The sequence below is a fragment of the Panthera leo genome, chromosome B4, assembly GCF_018350215.1.
Source record: "Panthera leo isolate Ple1 chromosome B4, P.leo_Ple1_pat1.1, whole genome shotgun sequence".
In the NCBI taxonomy this organism is placed as follows: domain Eukaryota; kingdom Metazoa; phylum Chordata; class Mammalia; order Carnivora; family Felidae; genus Panthera; species Panthera leo.
The window spans coordinates 34910280-34935668 of record NC_056685.1 but is presented as its reverse complement, the minus strand read 5'-3'; the positions used below and the strand labels follow the sequence as shown (position 1 = coordinate 34935668).

At 46.2% G+C, this 25389-nt stretch overlaps 1 protein-coding gene across 1 annotated transcript in view; it reads left to right on the top strand.

The window, feature by feature from the left end:
* CACNA1C (calcium voltage-gated channel subunit alpha1 C) overlaps positions 1–25389 on the top strand; it is a 657848-nt gene that overhangs the window by 382947 nt on the left and 249512 nt on the right. Inside the window, exon 4 of the mRNA XM_042945417.1 lies at positions 23520–23659. Within this exon, the coding sequence (XP_042801351.1) occupies positions 23520–23659 (140 nt within the window). The remainder of the gene's footprint in view (positions 1–23519; positions 23660–25389) is intronic.

The following is a 25389-nucleotide window of genomic DNA, read 5'->3' as shown; positions in this document are numbered from 1 at the left end:
CTCTCCAGGGAGTCTGAGCTGGCAGAGGCAATGGGTATGGAGGCTGCCTGAGGGCCACAAATGTGAGGAGAGTCCTCCATCAGGAAAAAGCCAGGTCCCTTGCCAGCAGTATGATCCATGATGGGGAGTTTTTAGGCATAGATTAGCTGAGATGAGAGCATAATATTGTAGAAAGAGCACTGAATGTGGAGTCCTTGGCTAAGACTTTTCATCCCAGATATGCTGCTTCTAACTAGTCATGAGACTCTGAACAAGTCATTCCTTATATCTTACCCTCATTTTCCTAATCTGTAAAATCAGGGACTTAACTAGATTCTCCCTAATGGCTGCACTTTTTAGTGGCGCATGAGCTGTAGCTTCTCAGGCAGCTCTATGGAGTTACCTGCTGGGGGCTATCCGTACCTCCCCCATTGACCAACAGTACCTCCTGTGGCCCAGAGGAAGCAGGGCCTGCTAGACTCAGTTTGGTAGTCTGCTCCATGGGAGGGAAAGAGGAGCATCCAGGGGAGAGTCACAGAGGAAGAAGGGCATACAGCAATGGGCTGAAGCAAGCCTCTGGCCCTCAACTTCCCCAAAGAGGGACAGGCCTCAAATCATTGCAGATAGAGTAGAAGCCTACAACACCAAATTAAACCATTCTACATAGAATGGCTAATTAAATTATAGTATACCTATCCATGCTGCTAGAATGCTATAAGGATATTGAAAGTGATATTGAAGACAAAATTGAATGATGTATAAGGTGTTTAAAACTTTTGGTTAAGCAAAAATGAAAGATTATTAAACAATATGAAGAGTATGATGACAATTTTGGAAATCAGAAATGCATATACACTAAGGAAATTGCACAAATGTTGACAACAGTTACCTTAAGAAGTGGGATACTGCTCATTTTTGTTTTCCTTTTTCACCTCATAGTTTTCTTAAATTTGTAACATGAAATATTTTATCTAAGCCATTAGAAAATAAAATGATCAAAATTATAATAATGAAAGGGGCCCAGCTGAGGGAACTGCATGGGAACACAAGGCAGGAGCTCAGAGCAAGGCAGGATGTGAAGGCAGAGGGTTGGACAGCATGTCGCTGACTTCATTGTGGGCCATTTGAGAAAACCAAACCAGAAGACTAAACTAGGAATGCAAGAAGCCTTGACCTTTACCTTCACAGTTTCACCTTTTACAGCTAGTCTTCCTAGCTCTTGCTTTTTTGAATGCACTTACCTCATTTCCAGCCTGGGCTTAATGCGCTCCTCATTTGCAATGCTAAGCTTTTTATCTGTTTTTCTCCACGCAAAGCTTTGTAGTTCACTTTAAAGACCTTAGTGAAGGCTGAAGACACAGGAAGCTCAGATTATCCAATGCCCAATGCCTGGGACAAATGAAAGGTCACAGGAATCAGAAGGGAAGTTTCCAGAGGGTTCTAGGAAGTCCCAGGAGACTCATGAGGCCAAGTAATAATTTGGCAAGAGGGGTTCACTTGCTTTGGTTTGGGTGTGCCTCTCTGACTTCCATGGTATTAGTATAGGGGCACAGGAAAGCATTTGTGATGGGACTGAAAAATGAGCTCATACCCCTGGTAAAGCATGAGGATCCAGGAACAGCTCAGAGCTGGGTAGAAGGTACCTTGGTGAGAATTGACCCAGCACAGTTATTTGCAGATACTCATTGAATTTCTAAGTCTCATCAATCAATGAGCAATAACTATAGCTGTCCTATACAAAATATTGAGTTAAAAGCTGAGTCTAGGGGTGCCTGGGTGGCTCAGTCGGTTAAGTGTCTGACTTCGGCTCAGGTCATAATCCCATGGCTCATGAGTTTAAGCCCCATGTCAGGCTCTGTGCTGACAGCTCAGAACCTGGAGCCTGTTTCAGATTTTGTGTCTCCCTCTCTCTCTGTCCCTCCCCTACTTGTGCTCTGTCTCTGTCTCTGTCTCTCTCTTTCTCTCAAAAACAAATAAACATTTTTTTTTTTAAAAAGCAGAGTCTTGGGGCGCCTGGGTGGCTCAGTCGGTTGGGCAGCCGACTTCGGCTCAGGTCATGATCTTGTGGTCCGTGAGTTCAAGCCCCGCGTCGGGCTCTGTGCTAACAGCTCAGAGCCTGGAGCCTGTTTCAGATTCTGTGTCTCCCTCTCTCTGACCCTCCCCCGTTCATGCTCTGTCTCTCTCTGTCTCAAAAATAAATAAACGTTAAAAAAAAAATTAAAAAAAAAAAAAACAGAGTCTAAATGTAAGACAACACTTTTTCCACGAAGGACCAGTAATCTAATGGAGAAGGTAAGATGTAACAAACCCATGTGAAGATAACATTATTAGAAATAATTTATAACAGTGTGCAAGACATGCCACAGGGTGTTGAGTATGTGATTAAGGGCCAAGGGAGTGGCACAGACAGTGAGTGCCACTGTTCTGAGAGCCATTTAAAGAAGAGGTAATTGAGCTGAGTCTTTAATAATGGGTAAAATCTGAGGAGAAAGGGAGCAGATATTTCAGGCCTGGGGGGAAGCATGTAGGCAAATTCTTAGAAACAGGAAAGCTCAAATTATATTTAGAAGCAGCAGAGAGTGCCATGCAAATTGTTGTGAAACGGTAATGTGTCAGCAAGCTTGTGCTGCATAACAAACTACTCCAATGCTTAATGACCTTAAACAGCCACCATTTATTTAGCTCACAATTCTGCAGGTTAGTGGTTTATATTAGAGCAGGTTGGCCAGTTCTTCCAGATCCTGCAGGTATCCACTAGGGTTGTTCAAGTGTCTGTGGTCAGCTGGTATGTCACTAGAGCTAGCCTATTCATAATGGCCTTAGATGGCTGGGATGCCTGGGTGCTCTTTCTGCATAATCTCTCATTCTCCAGCAGGCCATCTTGGGCTTGTTCATGTGAGAGAAGCTGCAAGACCTCAGAAGCCAAGGCTTAAATGTCACTTCTGCAGCTTCCTATTGGTCAACGCAAGTGACAAAGTCAGCACAGATTCAAGAGGTGGACAGATAGACTGATTCTTGATGGGAAGAGCTACAAAATATCATGGCCATTTTTGCCAGCTTCCACAGATTGGTCATCTGGTACCAAATCCAAGAGGGCCTTGAGTGCCAGAGTAAAGGATGCCTTAGTAGGAAGAACATGGAAATTATGCAATGAGCTAAAGGATGGGAAGGACATGTTTCCCAGATGCCAGTGTGCTGGCCTGTGCCAGTCTGCAGTGAAGATTTATTGGACCGCAGTTAGATGAGAAAAATAGGCAGAGTGCAACGTGTGAATATGAGCCATGGTGGGGGACAGGGGGCTGCTAACTGCTCTTCATTCTGGGGTTGTTTCTCCTTCCTTTTATAAAACAAAAGAGATAATAAATGGTCGTTTTTATTTTTAATATTTCTACTTGGCAGAATGAAAAGTTGGCAATTCAAATCTGTCCCTAACATCTTTTTGGTTTTGCTATATTACTGATCCATGAAATCTTGACAAGAGCCTGGGAAGCACTGCACAGTTGATTAGGAGAAAGAATTTGTAGAAGAGAGGGGCACCTGTGTGGCTCAGTTAGTTAAGCATCTGACTCTTCATTTTGGCTCAGATTATAATCTCAGAGTTCATGAGATCAAGCCCTGAGTCAGGCTCTGCTCTGACAGTACAGAGCCTGCTTGAGATTCTCTCTCTGCCCCTCCCCCCTCTCTCTTTCTCTCTCAAAATAAATAAATAAACATTTAGGGACACCTGGGTGGCTCAGTCAGTTAAGCATCCGATTCTTGACTTCAGCTCAGGTCATGATCTATCTCACAGTTCGCAAGTTCAAGCCCTGTATCAGGCTCTGTGCTTACAGCACAGAGCCTACTTGGGATTCTCTCTCTCTCTCTCTCTCTCTCTCTCTCTCTCTCTCTCTGCCCCTCCCCCACTTCCTCTCTATATATCTCTCTCAAAATAAATAAAAATAAAAATAAAATAAACATTTAAAGAAAAGAATTCGTAGAAGACAGAGGTGGCTTGCCGTTGACCTGCACAATCAAGGAAGGCCCCTGGTAGAGGTGGAGTCATGGCTAGACCTAGAACGAATGGCTAGCATTCTGTGAGGCAGATTTTTTAAAGCAAAATATTGTCAGCTTTGGAATGTTTATACTGTATTAGTGAGCCCTTATCAGATCAAACATTCAGTCCCATGACATCAGAGCTTTCAAGCTGAGAAACACTTTCAAAGGAAAGGCTATCTTGTAATACTTGCTTGGAAATTGAAAATCTGTTTCAATTCTACTTGAAAAGTGCTTTCATAAGGTTCACTTGAGCATTATTAGTTCAACAGTACACAGCCCAGTTTCCTTTCACTGACAGGTGAGGCCCTCCCTGATCAGGCCCCACACTGCTTTTCCAGCCTCTGCACTACCCCTCCCCTGTGGACCCCTGCTTTAGCCAGGCGGTCAAATGCCTTTGGCTGGAACAGCTTATCTCCTGGCCTTGGATCCCTACCTACCCTCCAGCTTTCTATTCTACCCCTTCCCCAGTAATCAGTTCACTGGCTGCCTTCTCCAGATGTAGCCAGCTGTGGCATTAGCCATCTGCGTTGCTCTCTGGGTGTTTAATTTTTTTGGGGGGTATTATTCCTACCAACCTAGACTGCTACCTCCCTGAGAGGGGAGTTCTTATCTCCCAGGTCTCTGTATGCCCCGCATGTGCAGCACCTGGAAGACAAGGCTGATGTTTGAGGGCTCGTAGATGGTTGGTGGGTTGGTTCGTAGAAGAATGGAGCTGCTCAGAGTGGAGCTTTGCTCTCCCTGAAAGGGGTGTCCAGCCTGTGGGGCCCACTTCTCTGTGCTCTGACCCTCATCATTCCAGTGAACTTTCAACCCAATGGGATGCCCCCTGAGTGGCTGGGCATTTCATTACAGGCACCAGTGAAGCAACAGAGCCCACTAAATTACTCTGCACTGAGTAGTGACTTTGCAGTGGGTGGTCAGGAGGCTGACAGGGCTGAAGTTAACCCTGTGTCCATGCCCCATCACACCAGTTTTGTGTGAAGAGAGGAAGCCAGGAGCATCACACGCAGTGGTTGTCTAACAAAGCATCACAACCTGGGTGGCTTAAAACAATATAAATGTATTCTCTCATGGTTCTGGAGGCCAGGCGTCCAAAACCAAGGTGTTGTAGGAGAGAATCTGCTCCATATCTTTCTTTTAGCTTCTGGTGTTGCCAGCAACTCTTGGCATTCCTTGGCTTCTAGATGCATCACTTGAACCTCAGCCTCTGTTGTCAGAGGAGCCTCTGGGTCCCTGTTTGTTTCTGTTTCTCATCTTGTAATAACACCAACATATTGGAATAGGGGCCCAGGAGATGGCTTTGTGTGTCAGGTTCAGAAATTTGTAAGGGATGCTGGGAGCTGTTTGATAGGTACCAGTTCCCCAGCTCACTCCCAGAAAAGTCACAGTATTCTGTGCACCAGGATCCCAGCAGCACCTGACTGGGCCCATCTTAGATAATGGAGGAGGAGAGTTTCCACGAGTCTGGGCTTTCAGGCCAACTCCAGCAAGGGAGGAGGGTACAGAGTGTGAGAAGCTGTGCATGCCAAGGCCTGAGACATGAGCAGTGATCCTAACTTTCTATAGACCTGCTGTGTTGTATTTCACCCCATGAGTTAGCAGGACAAGTCTTCTTATTTCTAACTAAAATCCAGAGACCCTTGGTGGCTTGCCTGAGGACCTACATACAGATGGTTAATTCTGTAGACACATGGATTTATGGTCTCCTAGAGCCTTCCAGCTAGTTCCCAGGACAGTTTTCTAGAGTCTGTAGATCTATTCTCCATCACACTATCCTTGGGTTTGCTTCTCCCACTGGCTCTTTCCCTACCAGCCCAGGGAGGATCACCTGTGACTCTTTGATCCTTGGCCCAGACATGTATGAGACCCAGTGCTAGCACACAGCAGGTGCTCAGGATACACCACTTCCTTTCCTTCCCTCTCACCCTTTAGACTCCCACAGCCCTGGTCTCTGTTCTTCAGCTGCCACTCACCATATGCTCCTTCTTGGGTGACGAGGGATCTTCTTGGATAGGCTGCATTCTTGCATGAGTACAGAAAGTCCTTCCTGTGTGCTCCCCACAGATATCCCACAAAGCTGGGCACAGGGAGCCTGGTCCCCACAGGCTGATAGCAGAGAACAGGCCTGACTTCCCTGCCCTCCCTCGGCCTCCCTTTGCTGCTGTGCCTCCTACCCTGGAAACATACCAACTGCTGACTCAGGGTCACCCAGTGCCCCAGCACTGTCCCTGGCCTCAGATGTCTCTACAAAAGCCACACATCACTCCTCTGTGGGTGGGTCCTGGTTGTTCCCCACAGAGCCCCTTCACTCCCAGGAGGCAGAGATATGTTTGAGCGTCTTGTACTGAAAGCAGCCATGGAAACCTTATAGACCAGTAGTTCCCAACCTGGGCACTGTCCAGAAGCTGGGGAGCCTGCTAGAAATCCAGACTCCCAGGCTCTTCCCAGAATATTCTGATTCAGCAGATCTGGGATGGAGGCTCAGGAGGCTATCTTTTTAACAGGCGCCCACAATGTTTCTAGGTAGCAATCAGAGAACCAAAGTTTGGGATCCACTGGTAGAACCCAACCCCTTCATTGTGTGGATGAGGAAAATCAGATTCACAGAGGCTGTGTGGCCTACCAAGGTCACCCAGCTTGATAATGGTGAAACTAAAATTAGAACTCAAGATTTCTGACTTCCAAGATGGGGCTCACTGCCACAGCTTGCTCATTGCCCTTGCTATGTATGTTTCCAGAGAGAGAAAACAGTAAGAGGCAAGGTGGAATCCAGGAATCCAAATGTGTTGCTGTATGCTAAGAGGTCACATAAACATAGTGATTGAGACACCAGCTTGGTACCCAGCATACCGCAGTTCCAAACCTGTAAAATGAGAATAATATTCCCCACCTTCCAGGGTTGTTAGGAGACAATCTCTGTAATGCCCAGGACCTGGCATGCCACAAGAACTGGGAGCCAAGAGTTTGGCCCCCTTGTGAGGTGTTCAGATCCAGCACCCTCATTTGCCTGCCACTAAAGGACTAGAGGAATCCCACCAACAGGCAGGGTGTGCAAGTGCCATTGCACTACTGTGTGGTGAGCAGTTTTCCTCAGGACCCGGTGAAAGTCAGGGTGAACACAGGGACCCCAGGCATCCCAAAATGTCCATCCCCTTTCTCATCTATCACAAAATCTGTCTTCATCTTGGAGACAGCTCAAACTCATCTTACCCCTGCCGAGGTCCCCAAAGGAAAATACTATGAATTACTGTTACCACAACTCCCCTTTCAGGGCATGTCCCCAGCTTTTATTGTTCTCTGTTTTATATCATTATAATTGAACTGATCAGCAAGGAGAACAGGCCCGTTTTTACAAGAGAAAGGAGACACCCACAAAAAGCCAAAATTACAACTGTTTGCAGTTTGCAGGAAACACTTTTTAAACTAGATCTGCTTTTGGTATAGGCGTCAGCCAGTTTCCGAGAAGCATTCACGCATGAGAAGCCCAGCCTGATTTAGAAGAGAAGCAAGTTAGCCCCCTTTGGGAGGCATGTGGTCAACAGAGAGGCTAGGCACGGACGTCAGGCCTAAACTCACAGACTTCCCAGAGCAGGAGGTGGACCGAGAGCTCCTACAGGGCAGAGACCATCCCTTTGCATTGTTGCTGCCCTGGGATTCTCCATGGCCCCACGTGCCATCAGTGTCTGTAGAATGAAAGTAGTTTAATCACCATCCTGATGGCCAACCTAGAAGACCTGCTCTAGCAGCTTGGGGAAGTAGCTCCAATGTTGTGGGGTTCAGTTTCTGCTCTAGAAGTCTGTGAGTCTCCACCCCATGACCCCAGTGCTGTGGAGGATGGGTGGCTGAGGCTAATGGAGATCAGAGAGAGGCCAGAGGTGAGTGTCAGTGTGAGTGGGGCAACGGGCCTTGCTCCCGGGGTCTTCATGGTGCTCTTGTTTGACCTCTTGAGCATGCATCTGTCTTGACTGAGAACTCAGTCCTTCCTACTGCTCAGTTCACATGTTAGGGAATTTTTTTTTTTTTGCTCATTTTTATAGTAATGATAACTCATACTTGTATAGCACTTTGACAATTACAAAAGGCCTTAATGCATATTATTTACATTTTTTATTTCCAATTCACCACATCTCTGTGAGGTAGGTTTTATCATTTCCATATTACAACTGAGGACACTGAGGCCCAGAAAGGTAAAGTGCTATGCCTAGGACTCATGGTAAAAAGCAGCAAATCCAGTCCTTATGGTTCTGTGGCCAATATTCTGCCATTGTTTCAGGTGTGCTGATGCACTGATGAAGCCTAGGCCCTGATGTCCAGTGGCATAATCTGATGGAGGGAGTAAGATGTGCTCGCAATTCGCTATAGCACAGGGCAGGATATTACCCCCAGCATGGTTCTCCAGCCATGGTCCTGGTCCTATCTGAAGTGCTGTGGAAGTTTAGATAGTGGAGCAAGCATGCAGTAGATCAGAAAAGGCATAGATGTAATGTGCTTTAAAAAAAAAACATGTAAATGAGGGTTATTACCATGTCATTTGTATTATGCAACTTTGTGGCTTTGGGCAAGTCACTACCCCTCAAGCCTTACTGTCCTCATCTGGAAAACTAAGGCAGTGGACCCAAAAAGCTTCCAGGTTCCCTCCAGCCTAAGGCTTCATGCCCAGATGCGTTCTGCACACCACAAAGCTGGTGTCCTCCCAAGCCTTCCAGGCAAGCCACCAGTATAGAACTAGAGCATTAAGGGGGCAAACAAAGCAGAAACAGAGGCTGGGTGAGGGAAGTGTTCCCTTTGGGGCAGGAGCCAGAAGCCACATAGGCAGGGAGGATCCCTGTTGCCCAGCAGCCAGCACCAGAGGAGCTGGCTGCGCAAACAAGGCTCTTGTTCACAGAAATTGATGTGCATGCTAATGTCTCTGAACCATATGGGAAGCGTGGCCAGGCTGCTGATGGTGGGCATTTCATTTCCTTGCCTGTCGGTTTTAAAGGAGCCTGGATCGATGGTGCCACTCGCCTGTCTCAGCACAGGATATCGGCTGAGCAGCTGAGGCAGAAAAGGCATCCACTCTGGTGGATCCAGTGCACACGGAGCCAGAGCCAGCCTCCTCCAGGTGATGCTCTTGTGAGGCCACAAGATGTGGAGCAGCCTCAGGCCTGGGCAAGCCCATGTGGATGGGGAGGAGAGAGGGCCAGCTAAAATGGCAGAAACACTGTACGGTCCTAGACCCATGCCTGCGTGGTAAATAGCCCTTCTCTGCCTCTATGCATCCATCATCCACCCATTCATCCATTCATTCACTTATTCACTTATTCATTCATTCACTCACTTCATTTGCTTCCTTCTTGCTCACAGATGTGAGGGCACCTCGTGGTATTAAGTACCATTCATCATGGACCTTGGAAGAGATGTGACTAGCTCTACCTAAGGCTTAGCCCCTGAATGCACACCCACAGGTGACCTACCCCTGTGCCTGGGTGCATGACCCCGAGATAGCCCTTCCCACTGTTGGAAAACACCAACTCTAAAGAGTTCTCCTAGGAGACAAAATCAGCCTCCCTGTCAGGTCTGTTGATGAGTCCTGCTTCCTTCCTCCTGCCTTCTAAAGCCACAAGGAGTCAGTCTGATCCTTTCAAGGGACAGTTCTAGAGCACAGTTTTTCCCCAAGTGTGGCATGTGACCCTGGGTGACATGTGAAATTATTTTGGGTAGTACATGGACAAGCACTTTTAATAGTTCTTTTTACTGTCACCTTTCATGGTGGCTGGTGAGCAATAGCAGGGATACTTCTAGTTTAAAAAATTCCTTCCTAAATGTCTGTATAAGAAAAGCAAGTTGAGGGGCAGCTGGGTGGCTCAGTTGGTTAAACATCCAACTCTTGATTTCAGCCCAGGTCATGATCTGAGCCCCACACTGGGATCCATGATGATAGCACAGGGCCTGCTTGGGATTCTCTCTCTCTCTCTCTCTCTCTCTCTCCCCCACCCCCACATGTGAGCTCTCTTTCTCTCTCAAAATGAATTAAAAAAAGAAAAGCAAGTTGATTTAAAGCATAAGTATTAAGTAAATAAATAATACTAAACATACATGGATGTGACAAAAATGATGACGGTCTTGATAATATCTCTCTGGGCCACCCTCTTACCACCATCCCCTCCCTGCCTGAACTTTAAGCCTCTATTCCCATCGACTTGGCCCTATTCTTTAATCACAGATTGCATATAACTATCACAGCTTCATCTACAAAGATGGCTTCTCAAACCCACACCTTCAGATCTGACCCACCATCCTCTCAGTCACCTGTGCACATTTCCACTTGGATGTTGTGGCTTCCCCTCATCATGTCTGTGTGACATCTCTAGAACCACTGGTGGTGGGGGGGTGGGTTAGGGAGAGAGACATTTCTTGAGTATTTCCTGTTTAACATGTTAGCATACTTTTCCCCTTGGTCCTTAAAGAGTCTCGATAAGAAGATACTATCTCTATGTTATATCTAGGAAATGGAGGCATATGACATGTGAACAATTTGGCTAAGGTGCAATAGTTGTGAGAGTTCTAAAATTCTCAGGGTTTGCCAGTGCCGTGGAATTTGCATTATGCCTGAGGCAGGAAAGGGAGTGTAGATGATCTGGCCAAACTTGGCACTTAGTGCATAAAGACACCACAGCCCAGTGACATGCCTAGGCCACTCTGCTGGGTCTGGCCAGCTCCTGCTTTGGACTCTATTGTTGCCCATGACACTCACTTTTCCATGTCATTCTTCCAGACATGCATTGATGTCATGCTTGATGATTGCTTCACGGCCCACCTTCTATCCTAGTGTTTTCTGAACCTGTCACTGCCTTTCTTGTCCCACGGCTCCATCCATCTGTGGTTCAAACTGTTATCACCTCATTCCTGAACTACTGCAGAGTCTCCTGAATTTAATCTGTCTAGGGACTGCTTTCCATATCTGTCTTCCTAAAACATATCTTCCATAAAACAAGGGGCACATATCACCTCTTGATCACAAACCGTCATCAGTTCAAGTCACTGCAGACCTTAATCCCAGGGACAATACCCTCATATCAAGTACAGACTATCCTGTCACTTGAGACCTGCCTTAATTTAAACCCTAGCTGTCTTTCCAGCTTTGTCTCCCACAATGCAAATTCTTTAGCAAAAATGGTCTCCTCCTTGTGTCTCTGAGGGAACTTACACTTCCCATATGGAAATCACCTCAGTGCACCCAAGGTTCACCCCTCAGACCCAGCTCATACCACATATGCTAGCCTCCAGCCCCTAGAAATCTACCTTTTCTCTAAATTCTTAATCTGCTTATTATCTGGAGGAGTCATTTGGCAAGCAGCAGATGTGACCCTGTGCTAGAATTCCTCTCCATCAGACACACCCTCCCTGCCTCCTCACCTGACTATGAGCCCCTGGAGGGCAGAGCAGAGTCTGATACCCTTTGCAATCCTGGTCCTTAGTCTCAGTGCCCTTCAGGGCAGGCCTGTCAGTACATGTTCTTCATAGTGATGATGCTATGTGTCTTCATGGGGGCAGAGGGCAAGGTTGTTGAGAAAGAGTTCCTCCTTTCTCCTCCCTGGAGTTGCATACCAAGTGCTGGGTGACAGATAGCCTGCTGACTCATGGGACTGTCTGGGGAGCAGATGAGCAGGAGATGTGAAAGCACATTGTAAAGCAAGAAGTGCAGCATGTGAGAGAGGCCACAGCTGCAAAATTGACCTCAATGTCCTCTAGGTGTCCTTTGGACTGTCCTCTGAAGGGATCTGTGAGCCATCAGTCCCTGGCCCTGTATAAGGCTCTGTGGAGGACACAGGGAAATTGTAACATAGTGCCTGCCCTCAGAGCACTCACATTCCTGATGGGGGAAGAGATATCTAAGACATTTGCCACATTCTGAAAATGTATAAAAAATACCATAAAGCCAGATGCAAAAATTCCAGATGACTGCCCATAAGGCTGTAGGGCTCACAGAAAAAGGAGATTGAGAGCCGTAGAGAAGTTAAAGCAACCCTCTAATAGGAAGAGGAATCCAGTGGAACTAGGTATGTGGGAAAGTAGCATCTTAACTTGAGTGGTGGGTGTTGGGAGAAGACAAGGTATATATGTGGGAAGGGAAAGATTCGAGCAAAAAAGCTGGGACCTAATGAACTAGGAATAAGCATGTGGCATGATAAAGTGAAGTTCTGAAAAGTTACTTGCTCAGAAATTTCTTCATCCTTTGAGGGGAAAAAAACCCAGGGTAGAGAGAGAAATTCAAGGTGTGCATCCATATCCTCCATCTCCAGGCTTCTGGTGCTGGGTGTTGAAGGGGCTCCTCTGTGCCTCCACCCAACTTCTTTCAGGACGGCAATGCTACTGCCTCACAGTAATGCTTATGCTTCATGTCCTTTGCCTCGACAGCCCTGTGCTGAAACAAGGCTAAATACAGAACTACACAGGCTACTCTCTGATGGGGACTTGGGCTGAGCTCTCTAGCTCTAGTCTGAGACCATAATCTGAAATAAGCATCTCCCACACAGGCTGAGAGCTAACCAGGAGACAGAGGAGCATTTGTCTTGCAGTGTTTATGAGCTCTTGCCTTTCCTGGCTGAGTGAGACTAAGCTAGTTCTGTGCCCAAATGGCTGATAAGGGGTGGAAGCACTGAAGCAGCAGAGGGATAAAGAGGTTGAATGAGGAGTGATGTGTAGAGATAGCAAACAGAGCCTAACAGGAAGGGTGCTTTCAGATGCAAGTGTTTAAAAACTCACCTTGAAATGGTTTCTACAATAAAGAAATTTTATCTCATATAAAATAAGCCACAAATTAGGATGGTACCAAAGTTGGTTAAGTTAATTCACTGGTTCAATGACTTTATCCAGGACTCCATTTCTTTCCCCCTTTTCCATCTGCCACCATCAGCATGTTGCTCTTGTCCTCAACGAGTAGTCCTCATGATCCCTAGGTGGTTGCCATGGTTCCAGGCTTCATCTACATATACATGAGCATGTCCAGCTAAAAAAGAGATTATAGTGCTCTTATGAATGTATGTCTCTCTCTCCCTTTTAGTCAATGAGGAATCTTTTCTAGGGGAATCCCAGAAAATTTCCCTTCATGTCATATTGGCCAGGGCTGGGTCACATGCCCCTTCTATAGCCAATGGATGGAGGAGAGGAATAGACTGATCTCTGTTGGGTGGAACTAGTGGTTGGTTTATGGCCACAGTGCTCCTCACAAGTAGTGACCAGGTTTGATTAGGAGTGGGAAGAGAATGCAGGGTCCATACTACAGCCAGCATCTTTGGCCACATGTCTTCACACCACCAGCCAAACAGACTCTGCATCCTAAGCACTTGCTTCACACTGCTGGGTTTAAACAAAAACCATTAAGCATAGCCCCAACAAAGCCCCACACACTTCCTATTCTCATAGTGGTGTCAGATAAATGGGTCCTGAGTTATTTGAGAGCTGAGCTGGGGGAGTCCATCTATCTCTGTAACCACAAACAATAGGAAAAACATTAAACTTACAGTCCTAGCTCTACTGCCTACTAACTGAAGGGCTTTATGGAAAATTATCAAATCTCTTTGATGAGTCTCCTCATGTATATAATGGAGAAAATATTTTTAATCTATCATGCAGAGTTACTATTATAACTAAAGCATCCAGGCTCAGACTCAAGTTAATGGCAGCTGTGGTGCTGTGGTGGAGGAGGGAGGAGTGGCGGTGGTAGTGGAGGTAGTGATGGTGAACACACTAGAGGTGTGATGGCAGTGGTGGTGATAATAGTGGTGGTGGTGCTGATGGTGGTAATGATGATGGAGGTCGTAATGGTGATCATGGTTTAGGTGGTGATAATACTGGTGGTGGAGGTGATGATAGTCCTGGTGATGATGATTATGAAGGTGATGGTAGGGATGGTGATGACAGTGGTGGTGGTGGAGATGGTGGTAATGATGGTACAGATGGTAATGGCAGTGGTGATGATAATGGTAGTGGTGTAGGTGGTGATGATGATGATAGTGATGGTGGTGGAGGTGATGATGGTGGTTATGATGATGATGGAGGTGGTGATGAAGGTGATTGTGATGATAATTGTAGTGGTGGAGGTGGTGGTGATCATGGTGGGGGTAGTGATGGCAGTGGTAATGATGATGAGTGGAGGTGGTGGTATTGATGGTGGTGCTGATGATGGTATAGGTGGTGATGGTGGTGATGATGATGATTATGGTGGAGGTAGTCATGGTGATCATGGTGCAGGTGGTGATAATGATAATGGTGGTGGAGGTGGTGAGATGACAGACGTGGTGGTAGTGATGGTGATGGTGGTGATTTGAGAAGGAAAGGAAAGTGGGACTAAGAGGAATAAAGGGAAAGAAAGGACCTGCCCTTCCCATTTTACAAAGTGGTCTTGTGACTCTGGGGCACCTGGATGGCTCAGTCAACTAAGAATCCAACTTCAGCTCAGGTCATGATCTCGCAGTTTGTGAGTTCAAGCCCCGTGTCAGTCTCTGTGCTGAGAGCCTGGAGCTTGTTTCAGATTCTGTGTCCCCCCCCCCCCACCTCTCTCTCTGCCCCTCTCCCACTCATGCTCTGTCTCTCTCTCTCTCTCCTCTCTCTCTCTCTCTCTCATAAATAAATAAATAAATAAATAAATAAATAAATAAATAAATAAATGAATGAATAAATAAATGTGACTCAACGATAAAAATGTATGGAAAAGTGCCTTCTAAACTGTAAAGTACTACCTGATGAGTTATCACTGTGATGCTTACAACATGGTTCGCAAACCTCCGAAATCCGTGGGAGCACTGACTATCATCCTTCATCCTTGTCTGCCATAAGTGAAATAATTCACTTCAAGAGGCAAAGTGTTGTCAGGTTCCCAGAGACATGAGGGAAATGCTCACAGATAGGGCGCTGGGAGTTTCTTTAGACAGAATGGAACCTATTACTGTAGATCTCAGGACTAAGGAGGGAGCTAGGGAAAAAACATTTGGAAGACTTGGAACCCAGCAAACAGAGACGTTTTTGGTTTGGTTTTGTTTTTAATTTGCTTTGATAATAGAAAGCAGATGTGAGGACTAAGTCTCTAGTTTCTGTTGAAGAAGATCCAAAGAGGCACAGAAGTGAGTTGTGCTACCTTCTTAGAAGCCAGGAAAGGTGATGCGGCCAGGGCAAGGGAGGAAACAAGGAGAAGTAGCAGGGCCAGTGCTGCTGGCCACTCCAGCAGCCCAGCAGGGCATCATGGAAACAAGCAGAGCCAGGACCTCAGTGGAGGATGCTCAAAGTCTTCAAGAGCAGGGACGTCCACTTCACAATGTGTGCAAAACACCTACTGTGTGCAGGTGCCAGGATGACAGTTATGACAGCAGCTACCATTTGAGTGATGACTCTGGTTTCTGCTTCTCATAGTTACCACTATTCCCACTCTACTGTTAAGAAGCCAAAGTTTGGAAAGATTATGTAGCTGATCATGGAGAAACAATTTGATCCCAGGTGTGTCTGACTCCAAAGCCCTCTTTCCTCTGTCACTTTTCCTTTCATTTAAAGACACTTCTTAACCAAAGGTGACAAAGACACTTGCTTCTGCCCTGCAGGCCCTCTGCCCCTGGAGAGGAGAAACACATAGAAAACACACACATTGTGGTGAGTGCTATCATCTGAAGAAAAGGTGCTACAGCTGCGGGAGGGACTGATATTCCAGCCCACTGGGGGCAGAAGAGGCAAGGGAGGGTTGAGAGGTCCAGACAAGGTGATGACATTGGAGCTGGCTTAGATCTGAGAAGGAGTCTGTCAGGTAGAGAAAGGGGTGGGGCTTGTCAGGACAAGAAGAGAGTTGCATGTAAACAGCCTTTCTGGTGTGAATGTGGTGAGCCTTCTGGTGTGGCTAGAGCTCAGGGTGGTGGCTGAGGATGAGGCCAGAGGGGCAAGTGGGGTTGGACTGTGATAGACCTGGGGGCCAGGCGAAGGGGGCTACATTCCATTTTAAGGCAGAGGGGGGCTGTTGAAAGTTTTTACACAGTAAACCAGTGTAGATATCGATGGGAAGGGTTAGGAAGCTCCTTTAATATCCAACCAATGATGGAGGCCTAGATGGAGATGGGCAGTGGAGACAGGCAGAAAAGACAGGGTCCATTTCCCTGGGCCAGGTATTGGTCTGACTCCTCAAAAGAAGTGGACATTTATGAAGGTTTTGAGGCCATTCCTGCCCAACCCTCCATTTGGTAAATTACATTCTAGCCCACAGGTCACTAAGCAAATCCCCCATTGTCCCCAGGAGTAATTCAACCCTGATTGGTAATATCTGTCACCCTCTCCACTCCATTACCCCCAAAGAAAGGGTAATATCCCTGAGCCAGAGTGAACTTTTGGGAGAGGAAGGGACTGGCCATACTCTGACAGCCAGGGCTGCCCTGTTAAGGATGGGCCACCTTATAAGAAAACGACAGCGTGAGATGGAGGAGGTTGAAGGGAGGGACTCCTGCTGTGGGTAGGAGGCTGGCCCACATGCCATTCGGGCACTCCAAGAAGGTGACACAGGCAGCACCTGACAAAGGTTGACTGTTCCCTCTGTACTGATCACATGCTGAACACCAGATAAAGAACTTAAGCCAGCCAGTCTCTGCTCTATGGGGCATTACATTGAGAAGGCCGGCCTCAGAAGGCACCCAAGGATGGACAGAGATGCTGTCTTGGAGATAGAGGCAGTGAAGGGCCCAGGAGGAACAGACAGGCAGCTCCCCAACATCTGAGATAGGCCGCTTGGTGCTCTGGAACTGTGCTGGGGCAGCTGAGGCAAGGCTGGCCTCCAGGTAGGAAGATGTGAACTTGAGAAATAAGTAAGTGGGTAAGTCTCTTCAATTTAGCATCATGGATAAGCATGGAAAAATAGTCCAGTTGGAGGAGAGTTTTTATTTTTGTTTTTTTAAACTGAACTACTATAAAACCAATGACACTGGCACACTTTTCAGCTCACTCAGCCTCAATTGCTACTTGCCCTCAATAAATAGATGAAATTTTTTTCAAAGCTGCTTTACTCTTAGACTATTAAGTGGTTTGTCCTGTCCCTCCTTCCTTTACTAGAAGTCCTGAGTGTTAAGGCTAGACTATTTGAACCACCAGGCACCTTCTAAATAAGGCTTCTATATAATGCCCTTGGGAAGGGCCTGCCCTCAAAGAATTGTGAAATTGAAGCAGTTGTCTTCAGGGGCCTCCCACCTCCCTTCCCAGCCCCCTTCTTCCCAATCCAGGTGCCCCAGGCATCTGTCTAGGGTTTCACAAAAGACCACACTGTCAGCTTTCTGATAAACTAGTCCCTGTTAAGGTGAAGGCTGACACAGATTTAAACATGACCTCATATACTTTAGATGGAGACCTTTAAAAGTTGGAAAATTAAGATCCGAAGGAATGCTTCTCTTTTTTTTACTACGGTAAAATATATATAAAATAAAATCTGCCATTCTAACCATTTTTAAGTGTATACTTCAGTGGCACTAATTATACTCCCAATGTTGTACACCCATTACCACTATCTATGTCCAAAGTTTTCCATGCCCTGAAACAGTTCTTCCCTCCCTCCACCTTCTGGTAACCTCATATCCACTTTCTGTCACTCTGAATTTACCCATTTTAGACTTTTCACATAAGTGGAATCATACAATGTTTGCTCTTTTGTGACTGCCTTAGTTCACTTAGTATAATGCTTTCAAGGTTCATCCATATTGTAGCCTGTGTCAGAACTTTATTTCTTTTTATGGCTGACTAATATTCCATTGTATGAATATCCTTCATCCACTGATGGAAGAAAGGCTTCCTAATGGCTGAATTCTAGGCACCAGTAGAGACCCAAGGAGAGGGGAAGATTTGGAGATCCCTGCTACCAACCCTTGAGCCATGCCATCTGGGTGCCCACCAGCCCCTGATAGGTACAATAATCCAGGATTTCAGTCACCTCACAGACAGACAGCTGTCCTATAGTAGAAGGAGCACCAGACCAGCCATCAGGAAATGCGAATCCTCATCACATGAGGTAGATGTGTGGCCTTGGACAAGTCCTCTTATTTCTATATAATGAGGAGCTTGGGGCATGCGTGTCCTTTTATGAGGTCCTTCCAGCTTCTTATATTCTGTCAAGTCCCTCAGTGTCCTAAGAGACACTTGCAGTGCAGCAAGTGGTGTGGGGCAGAGCAGACACTCAGGAATGCTTGTGACCCTCGGAAGGAAGGAAGGAAGGAAGGAAGGAAGGAAGGAAGGAAGGAAGGAAGGAAGGAAGGAAAGAAGGAAGGAAGGAGAGGAGGGAGGGAGGAGAGAAGAACTGGAGGAACTAGGGTATTCCAGTTTCTTTATCTCCCTTCATTAGAGATAGTCGGGAGGCTGTATTTAGAGGTCAGATTGAATGGTACTTAAGTTATGAAACAATCTGGAATATAAGGTGTGCTGCTTGGCTCATTATTATTGTGTTTCTTGTCTTTGCACCTTGTACTGAGATGGAATTATATGACTGGGCTTCTCATCAATTCTGTTTGGTGTAGAAATCTTGGCAGCTTCAATAAATACACTTGCATAAATTTAAGTGAATACACACAGGCTCTCTTTAGTATGAATTCTCACACCTTGGCTGTTATATAGCAGATATGAGCTGTACAGTGTTCAACATAGATGGTGGGCATCACCCAGCTGTGCCATACATGTGTGTGTGCAGAAATGTGCACACGTGTATAGACATGGCAGGCTCTCCATGGTTGTCCTTGTCCAAGGAGCTCTACCCTGGCATGGCTTCTGTTCACAAGGAGTCTGTGTTCTCCTAAAGCATAAATATGAATAATCTCTTTACTGAAGGATCATTTTATTATTAAATCTATTTGTATTTATAGTGATCCTCAGAACAATGAGGAAAGGAACTCTTTGTTCCTTTCTATGTTTTGGAATTTGACTGTGCCTTAGGCAGAACTGCAAAGACACTAGGGATTGGCATCCTTACTTGCCGTAGAATTGTGAAGAGACTTCGGAAGTCCTCTACTACTTTGGAATTCATGTTCAGAGTTGCAAGAAAAACAAACAAACAAAAAAGCACTGAGTCCTCCTCTCAAATAAAATCTCATGAAGAAACCAGCTTATAAAGACAATAAACATCTTCCAGGCTAGTCAGGAAGAGATGGCTACTTCTTTTTTGTGTGTAGTCTCTGTCCACACCCCATCATATTGGTTCTCTGGACTCTTTTGAACTGTCAGGATCTCTGGACAACTTTGCATGTGGGTTAAAATGGCACTGGTCTGGTTCAAGGTGGTGGTGGGGTCAGTGAGCAAAGCCCCATTTTCTCAGCCTTCCCTAGCCTGTAATTCCTCCCAAGCAGCACTGTGTAAGCCTAGGGCTCTCTGCAGCATTGCATTTTTTTGATGCTTAGCTAGTTCTTTTATAGATGAGACAGACCCAGCAAAGTAAAGTGACTTACCCAAAGACACACACAAAGCCAGTGGTACCAGAATCAAGATTATTACCATCAAAAGATAATTGAGTCTCTGTCCTATAGAAGCTTATAATGTAGTTGAAAGATAGGATATGTGTACATGAAAAGATAAGTGGAAAACTAAGATAGCCTGTACTCACAAGTGTCTATTAGTTCCACAAGTGTTTAGAAGACATCATGGTTCCTGGGATCTGAGACTCTCTCTCCACTGAATTTTTCTAAATATTTCATACATGGGTATTGCCATGGACCCCAGCTTCCAGTGGTAGCGCTGATAAATGAGCAGGGAAGAGAGGAAAGAAAGGGAAAAGAAGATGAAAATGGAAAGGAAATAATAAGGGGAAAGATAGGAAGATACGATAGGAAGAGAAGGTGACAGGAAGAGAGGAAGACCAGAGCATCTGAAAGGCCGAAGTCATCACACCTGCCCCAGGCAGGTAGGACTTCACCCATACTTTGGGGGAGGGGTCCTGAAGGAGCCCTGGGACTCCATTCTAGTGGACTTCCATTCCGGCCTTGATGGTCAGAGAGTTTCCACGCCATAGTTTCTGTGGTCCATCCTCTCTTCTCTTTGACCCTTTTCAGCCTCAACACAGAACAGTAGGAATGGAATCTTAGTCTGTTCCAGGCTGGCTCCCAAAGTTCCCGAGTTCCCAAAATCACATAAAAAAAGGGCGAGTTCACAAGCTGAATATTGTGCATTCTCAAAGAGCTCTGTGGCCCCTCAGGATTCAGGAGAGCACACAGCTCTGGCTTCAGAATTCAGGCAGGAGGAGGGCTGTGAAGGAGTGTGTATTCACAGGACCAGAGATGCTGAGATATCAGTGCAGCAAGAAGATGGTTTCAGACAAACTTTTGCATTTCTCTACTCCATTCATTTTTGCCCTTAGATGTTTCTATGGCAACACAACATATGTTTTGAAAGGATCAACCAAGCTGTTTCACTTGTTTATATTTTTGTTTCTTTCTTTCTTGGGTTTGGGGTTGGGGTGGGAATAACTTTAAGGGCATTCATGCCCCTAAGGTCAGAAGGAATACAGTACAGCCACCAGAGCACACACACACTCAGCAGCACAGATGACTGCATTTCAGACACTGCAGCAGCAGGCACCTGCCCCTTCTCAGGATTCTTCATCCAGACCCCATCCTACTGGTCCCCTGTATCCTTTTCAGTTCTATCTCAGATCTTTAAACAACTTAGCATGAGGACTCTGACCCAGTTGTGTCTTTGAGAGATAAACAGGAACCAGTGAGATCTCTGGCACCCAAGAAGGCAAGATGAGATGAATGGGCATTTGGACCTAGGGTCAGGAAATCTGGTTTCCCATCTTCAGCATTTACCTCCCTGGCTGGGATCTTATCAGCATCCCGGTTTTTCAAATAAGGAGGTTGATTAGATACCCTCTAAGATTCTTTGTATCTCTCCAACACCATGGCTTTAAGCAGAATCCTGTAACTTGTGTCAAAGGGGTGCATTCCCATAATGTGAAAGCACTTTCCTGGGATGAGATTGCCGCTTATGGAGAGGGGTTCCGGCCTCATCTCCCCTCTCTATAGCCTGCACACTTTCCCAGGGCAACCTCATCCAGGCCTCCCCTGACAGCCAAACTCCTCCTGAACCCCCATTCTGTATGTCTGATGACCAGTAGTCCCAACTAAATGTCCCACAAATGCTTTAATTCAGCAAGTCCAGAACTGCTGTCTCTCCCCTCATGTCCCCCTCTGCAGTGAGAGGCATCACCATCCACAGTCACTCAAGTTAGAAACCTCAGGGAGGGGGGCAGTGCATTTCTTTCACTGCCTCTTCCCCCAACCCCTATATGCAACCAGAAACCAAATTACATCCTTCTGTCTCTAAAACCTACCTACCTACTTCTCACCAATCCCAATGCCTACCTTGGCTCAAGCCTCCATGATCTCTACATGGGTCACCTCCCCCCAAATCCTCCCACCCTATCACCACCCTCCTTACATAGACCAGTGCCAGACTACAATACACATCTAACCCCATCATTCACTATCTCCTCAGTGTAGAATTCAAGCATGCAGGTGTAGCCACAAAACCCCTGGTCATCTTCCTCCTACCAACTTCTCCAGCCCCACTTCCTCTTAGCCTTCACTCCAGCCAATCAGATGCCTGTATTACCTGCAGCTCTACACACACACACACACACACACACACACACACACACACACACACATACCTTACACAAGTTTCCTCAGGTTGCACTGTGCCCTTTTGTAACATGCTTTCAACACTGTCCTAATAGATATTTTAACCCCCAAATCACCTAATTTTAAAAGACCAGAGGCTCCCACATACTACTATTGGTTCCTGGGTCATCTCCCCCACCCCATGCAGCCACATCCCCAGACCAACCTTATGATGCTGTAATGGGTAGTAAGTAAAACACAAGTCTGCCCCTGAGGTGCTCGTTAATTCTGGATTCTCCATCCCCTTCCCACAGCTACTGCCTGATCAGGACCTTCATCAGCACATGAGCCAGTGGTTCTTAAACTTTTGGGTGCCTCAGAAACACCTAGAATTGTCTGCAATGCACATTTCCAGGCTCCATAGCCAGGACATCTATTTTAGTAGGTCTGGATAGGGCCCAGAATTCTGCATTTTTAAACTTTGCAACTTCAAACTGCTTCACCCAAAGCTGGACGCAGTGAGGCTGGCACTCATTCCAAGTCTAGTGCATCAGGAAAAAAATGGATGAACACAGGCACATGTGTGGTCAGGCCTCTCCCCACAGAGCTATCCATTAGGCTACTAATGTCCCTGGTCTTGGAGCCCCCTCCCAGCAGGCAAGGCAGGAGGGGGTGTGCCTTCCCAGGTGATGCCCCCTCTCCAAGTGTGGGTGAGACCTGGAGGTCTTTGGTGAGCTCTGTCTGATCCAACAGAGGATGGGAAGATAGGTCCGAGGGTTCTGAGCCTAGCGCCCATTGGAGCCTGTAATCAGGCTTTCAACCTGTGGCTGAATGCCATGTGGACTGGTGTTTTGTGGCTCCAGTGTGAGATGAGCTGAGGCTCCTGCAGAGGCGAGCAGTGGAGCATGAAGGCATCCAGGCAGCCTTTGCCTGGTGGGGGCCATTAAGGCTATGCACTGGGAACAAGGTTGTGGGAGAAAGCAATTAGTGGTGAGGGAAGCCAGTGAATCAGCACAGAGTCGGCTTGCTCTAATTGAGCCAAAGAGTTTGTCCTGTTACGTGTGGGCTCCCAGGGACAGGAGCTTCATCCTTAAATGCAAAGCCTTTCTTCAAGATGGCAGAGGGAGGAAAAAGACTACCTCCCACCCTTGAAAAAACAACTGAGCCTTTTCCCTTCACTGCCCCACCCCAGTGCCTGCCTCCATCCTAGAAATGCTGATTTTCTTGACTGACCTGGTCTATGTCTTTGGACAAAGATTTTTTTTATTTTCTCAAGAAAGACAGAGACTTCAAATTCAGGGTCAGTGTATATGAGCAGATTGGCTCTGTTTGAGCTGCTGTTAGATTTTCAGTGTCTCAACTTCTTTGTGGTTGTGTTTCTGTCCTGTCATTTTGGAGACCTTGATTAGCATACTCTCCAAGGCAGCTTCTGTTATCCTCAGGATTTGTCACCTCAGTATTGTAATACACTGTTCTTGTGGTCCTGTTTCCTCCTTTCTGAGCTGTGTCCTCTGTCCTGACATCATTTCCCTCTAGATCAAGACATTATGAGGTCTCTTCTGAGAAATGAAACATTCACTGATGAACTAAATAAGATGTTTCTCCAAAATGTGTAATTTTTCCACCACCCTAATATTTGCATTTTAACAGGGGGCATTTGAAGACTAAAAAACAAAAAACAAAAAACAAAAAAAAACCTTAATGCCCAGTGGATTGGAGCTCTAAGGTTGAAACAGACTGTGGAGTTGGTAATCTGGTTTGGGGGTCCCACCCAGTGTCCCCCTACATCCTACCACAGGGGGAGCAGCATTCTTCTCCACCTGCTTGTGTGCTCTACTGGTTCAGAAGTTACAAACACCCCAATCTAATGACTATTTTCCTCTCTCTTCTATTTTTGTTTCCTAGGAACGAGTGGAATATCTCTTTCTCATAATTTTTACTGTGGAAGCATTTTTAAAAGTAATAGCCTATGGACTTCTCTTTCACCCCAACGCTTACCTCCGCAATGGCTGGAATTTACTAGATTTTATAATTGTGGTTGTAGGGTAAGTATAACTACCTTTCTCTATTCCCTCCCCTTACCCCTTACCATCAACCAATGCATATCTCCTTTTCCTTCTGTATTTGTATCTCTTTTTGGTTTGGTCACAGTAGCACTGGGCTCTAGGCAAGATGAGAGGATCTATTAAAAGTCACTTTGAATTCAGACTTTCTCCAAAGGGAAAAGAGCTCTTACCTAGGAACACCTCCTTCACACATGCACATGCTCACACATGTGCACTTATGTGCACAGACACATACAGGAGTGGAATCTGAGTGCTTTTAATGAAACTCAGGGTCCTCCATGCAGCTGAGTCCTCTGCTTAAGGTCTTTTATTCTGTCTCCAACAACATCTGGCCCAACACCTCTTCAGACTGGTTCCCCTGCCACATCCCTGAGCAGGGTTAGTCCAGCCTGCCTGTGAGCATGGCGGTGGGGCGAGGCTGGCACACACCGTCCTGTAGATGCCTGCTCTCACCTCTTCAGTGGGCCTTGTCCAGGGTCCCAGGAAACAGGCTGCTCAAGATAAAAGGGTGAGGAGAAAGCAGAGAACTATGAAGGGCCAAGGTCGTGGGTGACCCAACTAGAGCCAAAAACGCCTTTCCCTAGAGGGATGCTTTGCTGTGGCAAAAGGTGAAGCAAAGTCAATATATGCCTTTAAAAAAAAAATAAAGCAATGTAAGCAATTGTAAATAAAATTTAGAAGTGATGATCTCCTTATCAAGGAATTAGTAACTTTGCAAAAAGATTCTTTATGAAATATTTGGGTTTTTAAATATTTATTTATTTTTGAGAGAGTGCAAGTCGGGGAGGGGCAGAGAGAGGGGGACAGAGGATCTGAAGGAGGCTCTGCATGGACAGGCTGACAGCAGTGAGCCCGATGTGGAGCTTGAACTCACGAACCGTGAGATCGTGACCTGAGCTGAAGTCGGATGCTCAACTGACTGAGCCACCCAGGTGCCTGTCTATGAAATGTTTGTCCCTAAACAGGCCTGCATGTGCTATGCAAAATATTTACTAAGACACAGTTCATGAAGTTCCAACGACTCATCTATTTTGTGAGGGGAGGGCACCTTTATAGCAGATCCTACTTGAGGAACAAGCTGGCTTCTTTGAACTGATCTGCTATTACTCTGAACCCAGAGAGTGGTCACACAGTGGCCACCTTGCATTTTTACTCCCTTGGAGTTCTGACAGGCTTCAGTGTCAGTGTCAAGGTCAATATGTCATCAGGCTCATATCCCAGGAGCCTATTTTTGATTGATGCCATTTGTGCCATCCCAGTGAAGACATAGGTCCTTCTGGACTCCTCCATAGCACTCACTGCTCATTCTCTCATGGGACTGACTGGTCTTTCCTGCAAGAAATAACAAGAGAAAATCAAGATCATTTAGAAGTTATTTCCTTGTCTCTGGCCATCTGGATGGCTATTTGGGTTGTTTGGAACTGTTTTAGGGGTTTTCTTTGTTGTCTTTTTTTTGTGCAGCCTATGAATGACACACTTTGGCCACATTAACATCAGGGCTATTTGGGTGACATGAGAAGCACCAAAGTTCTTGGAGGATTTGCCAGGAATAGATCTGGCTCCAGAGGACTCAGAGTGAGGATGCAGCTCTAAGAGATCTTGCTGCTTTTGTTCATGCCAGGATAAACAAAGAAGAACTGAACAAACACCTTGCATTAACTCAGTAAGCCACATAGCAAAGGCCTTTGAGGTGCCTTGTTCCAAATGCC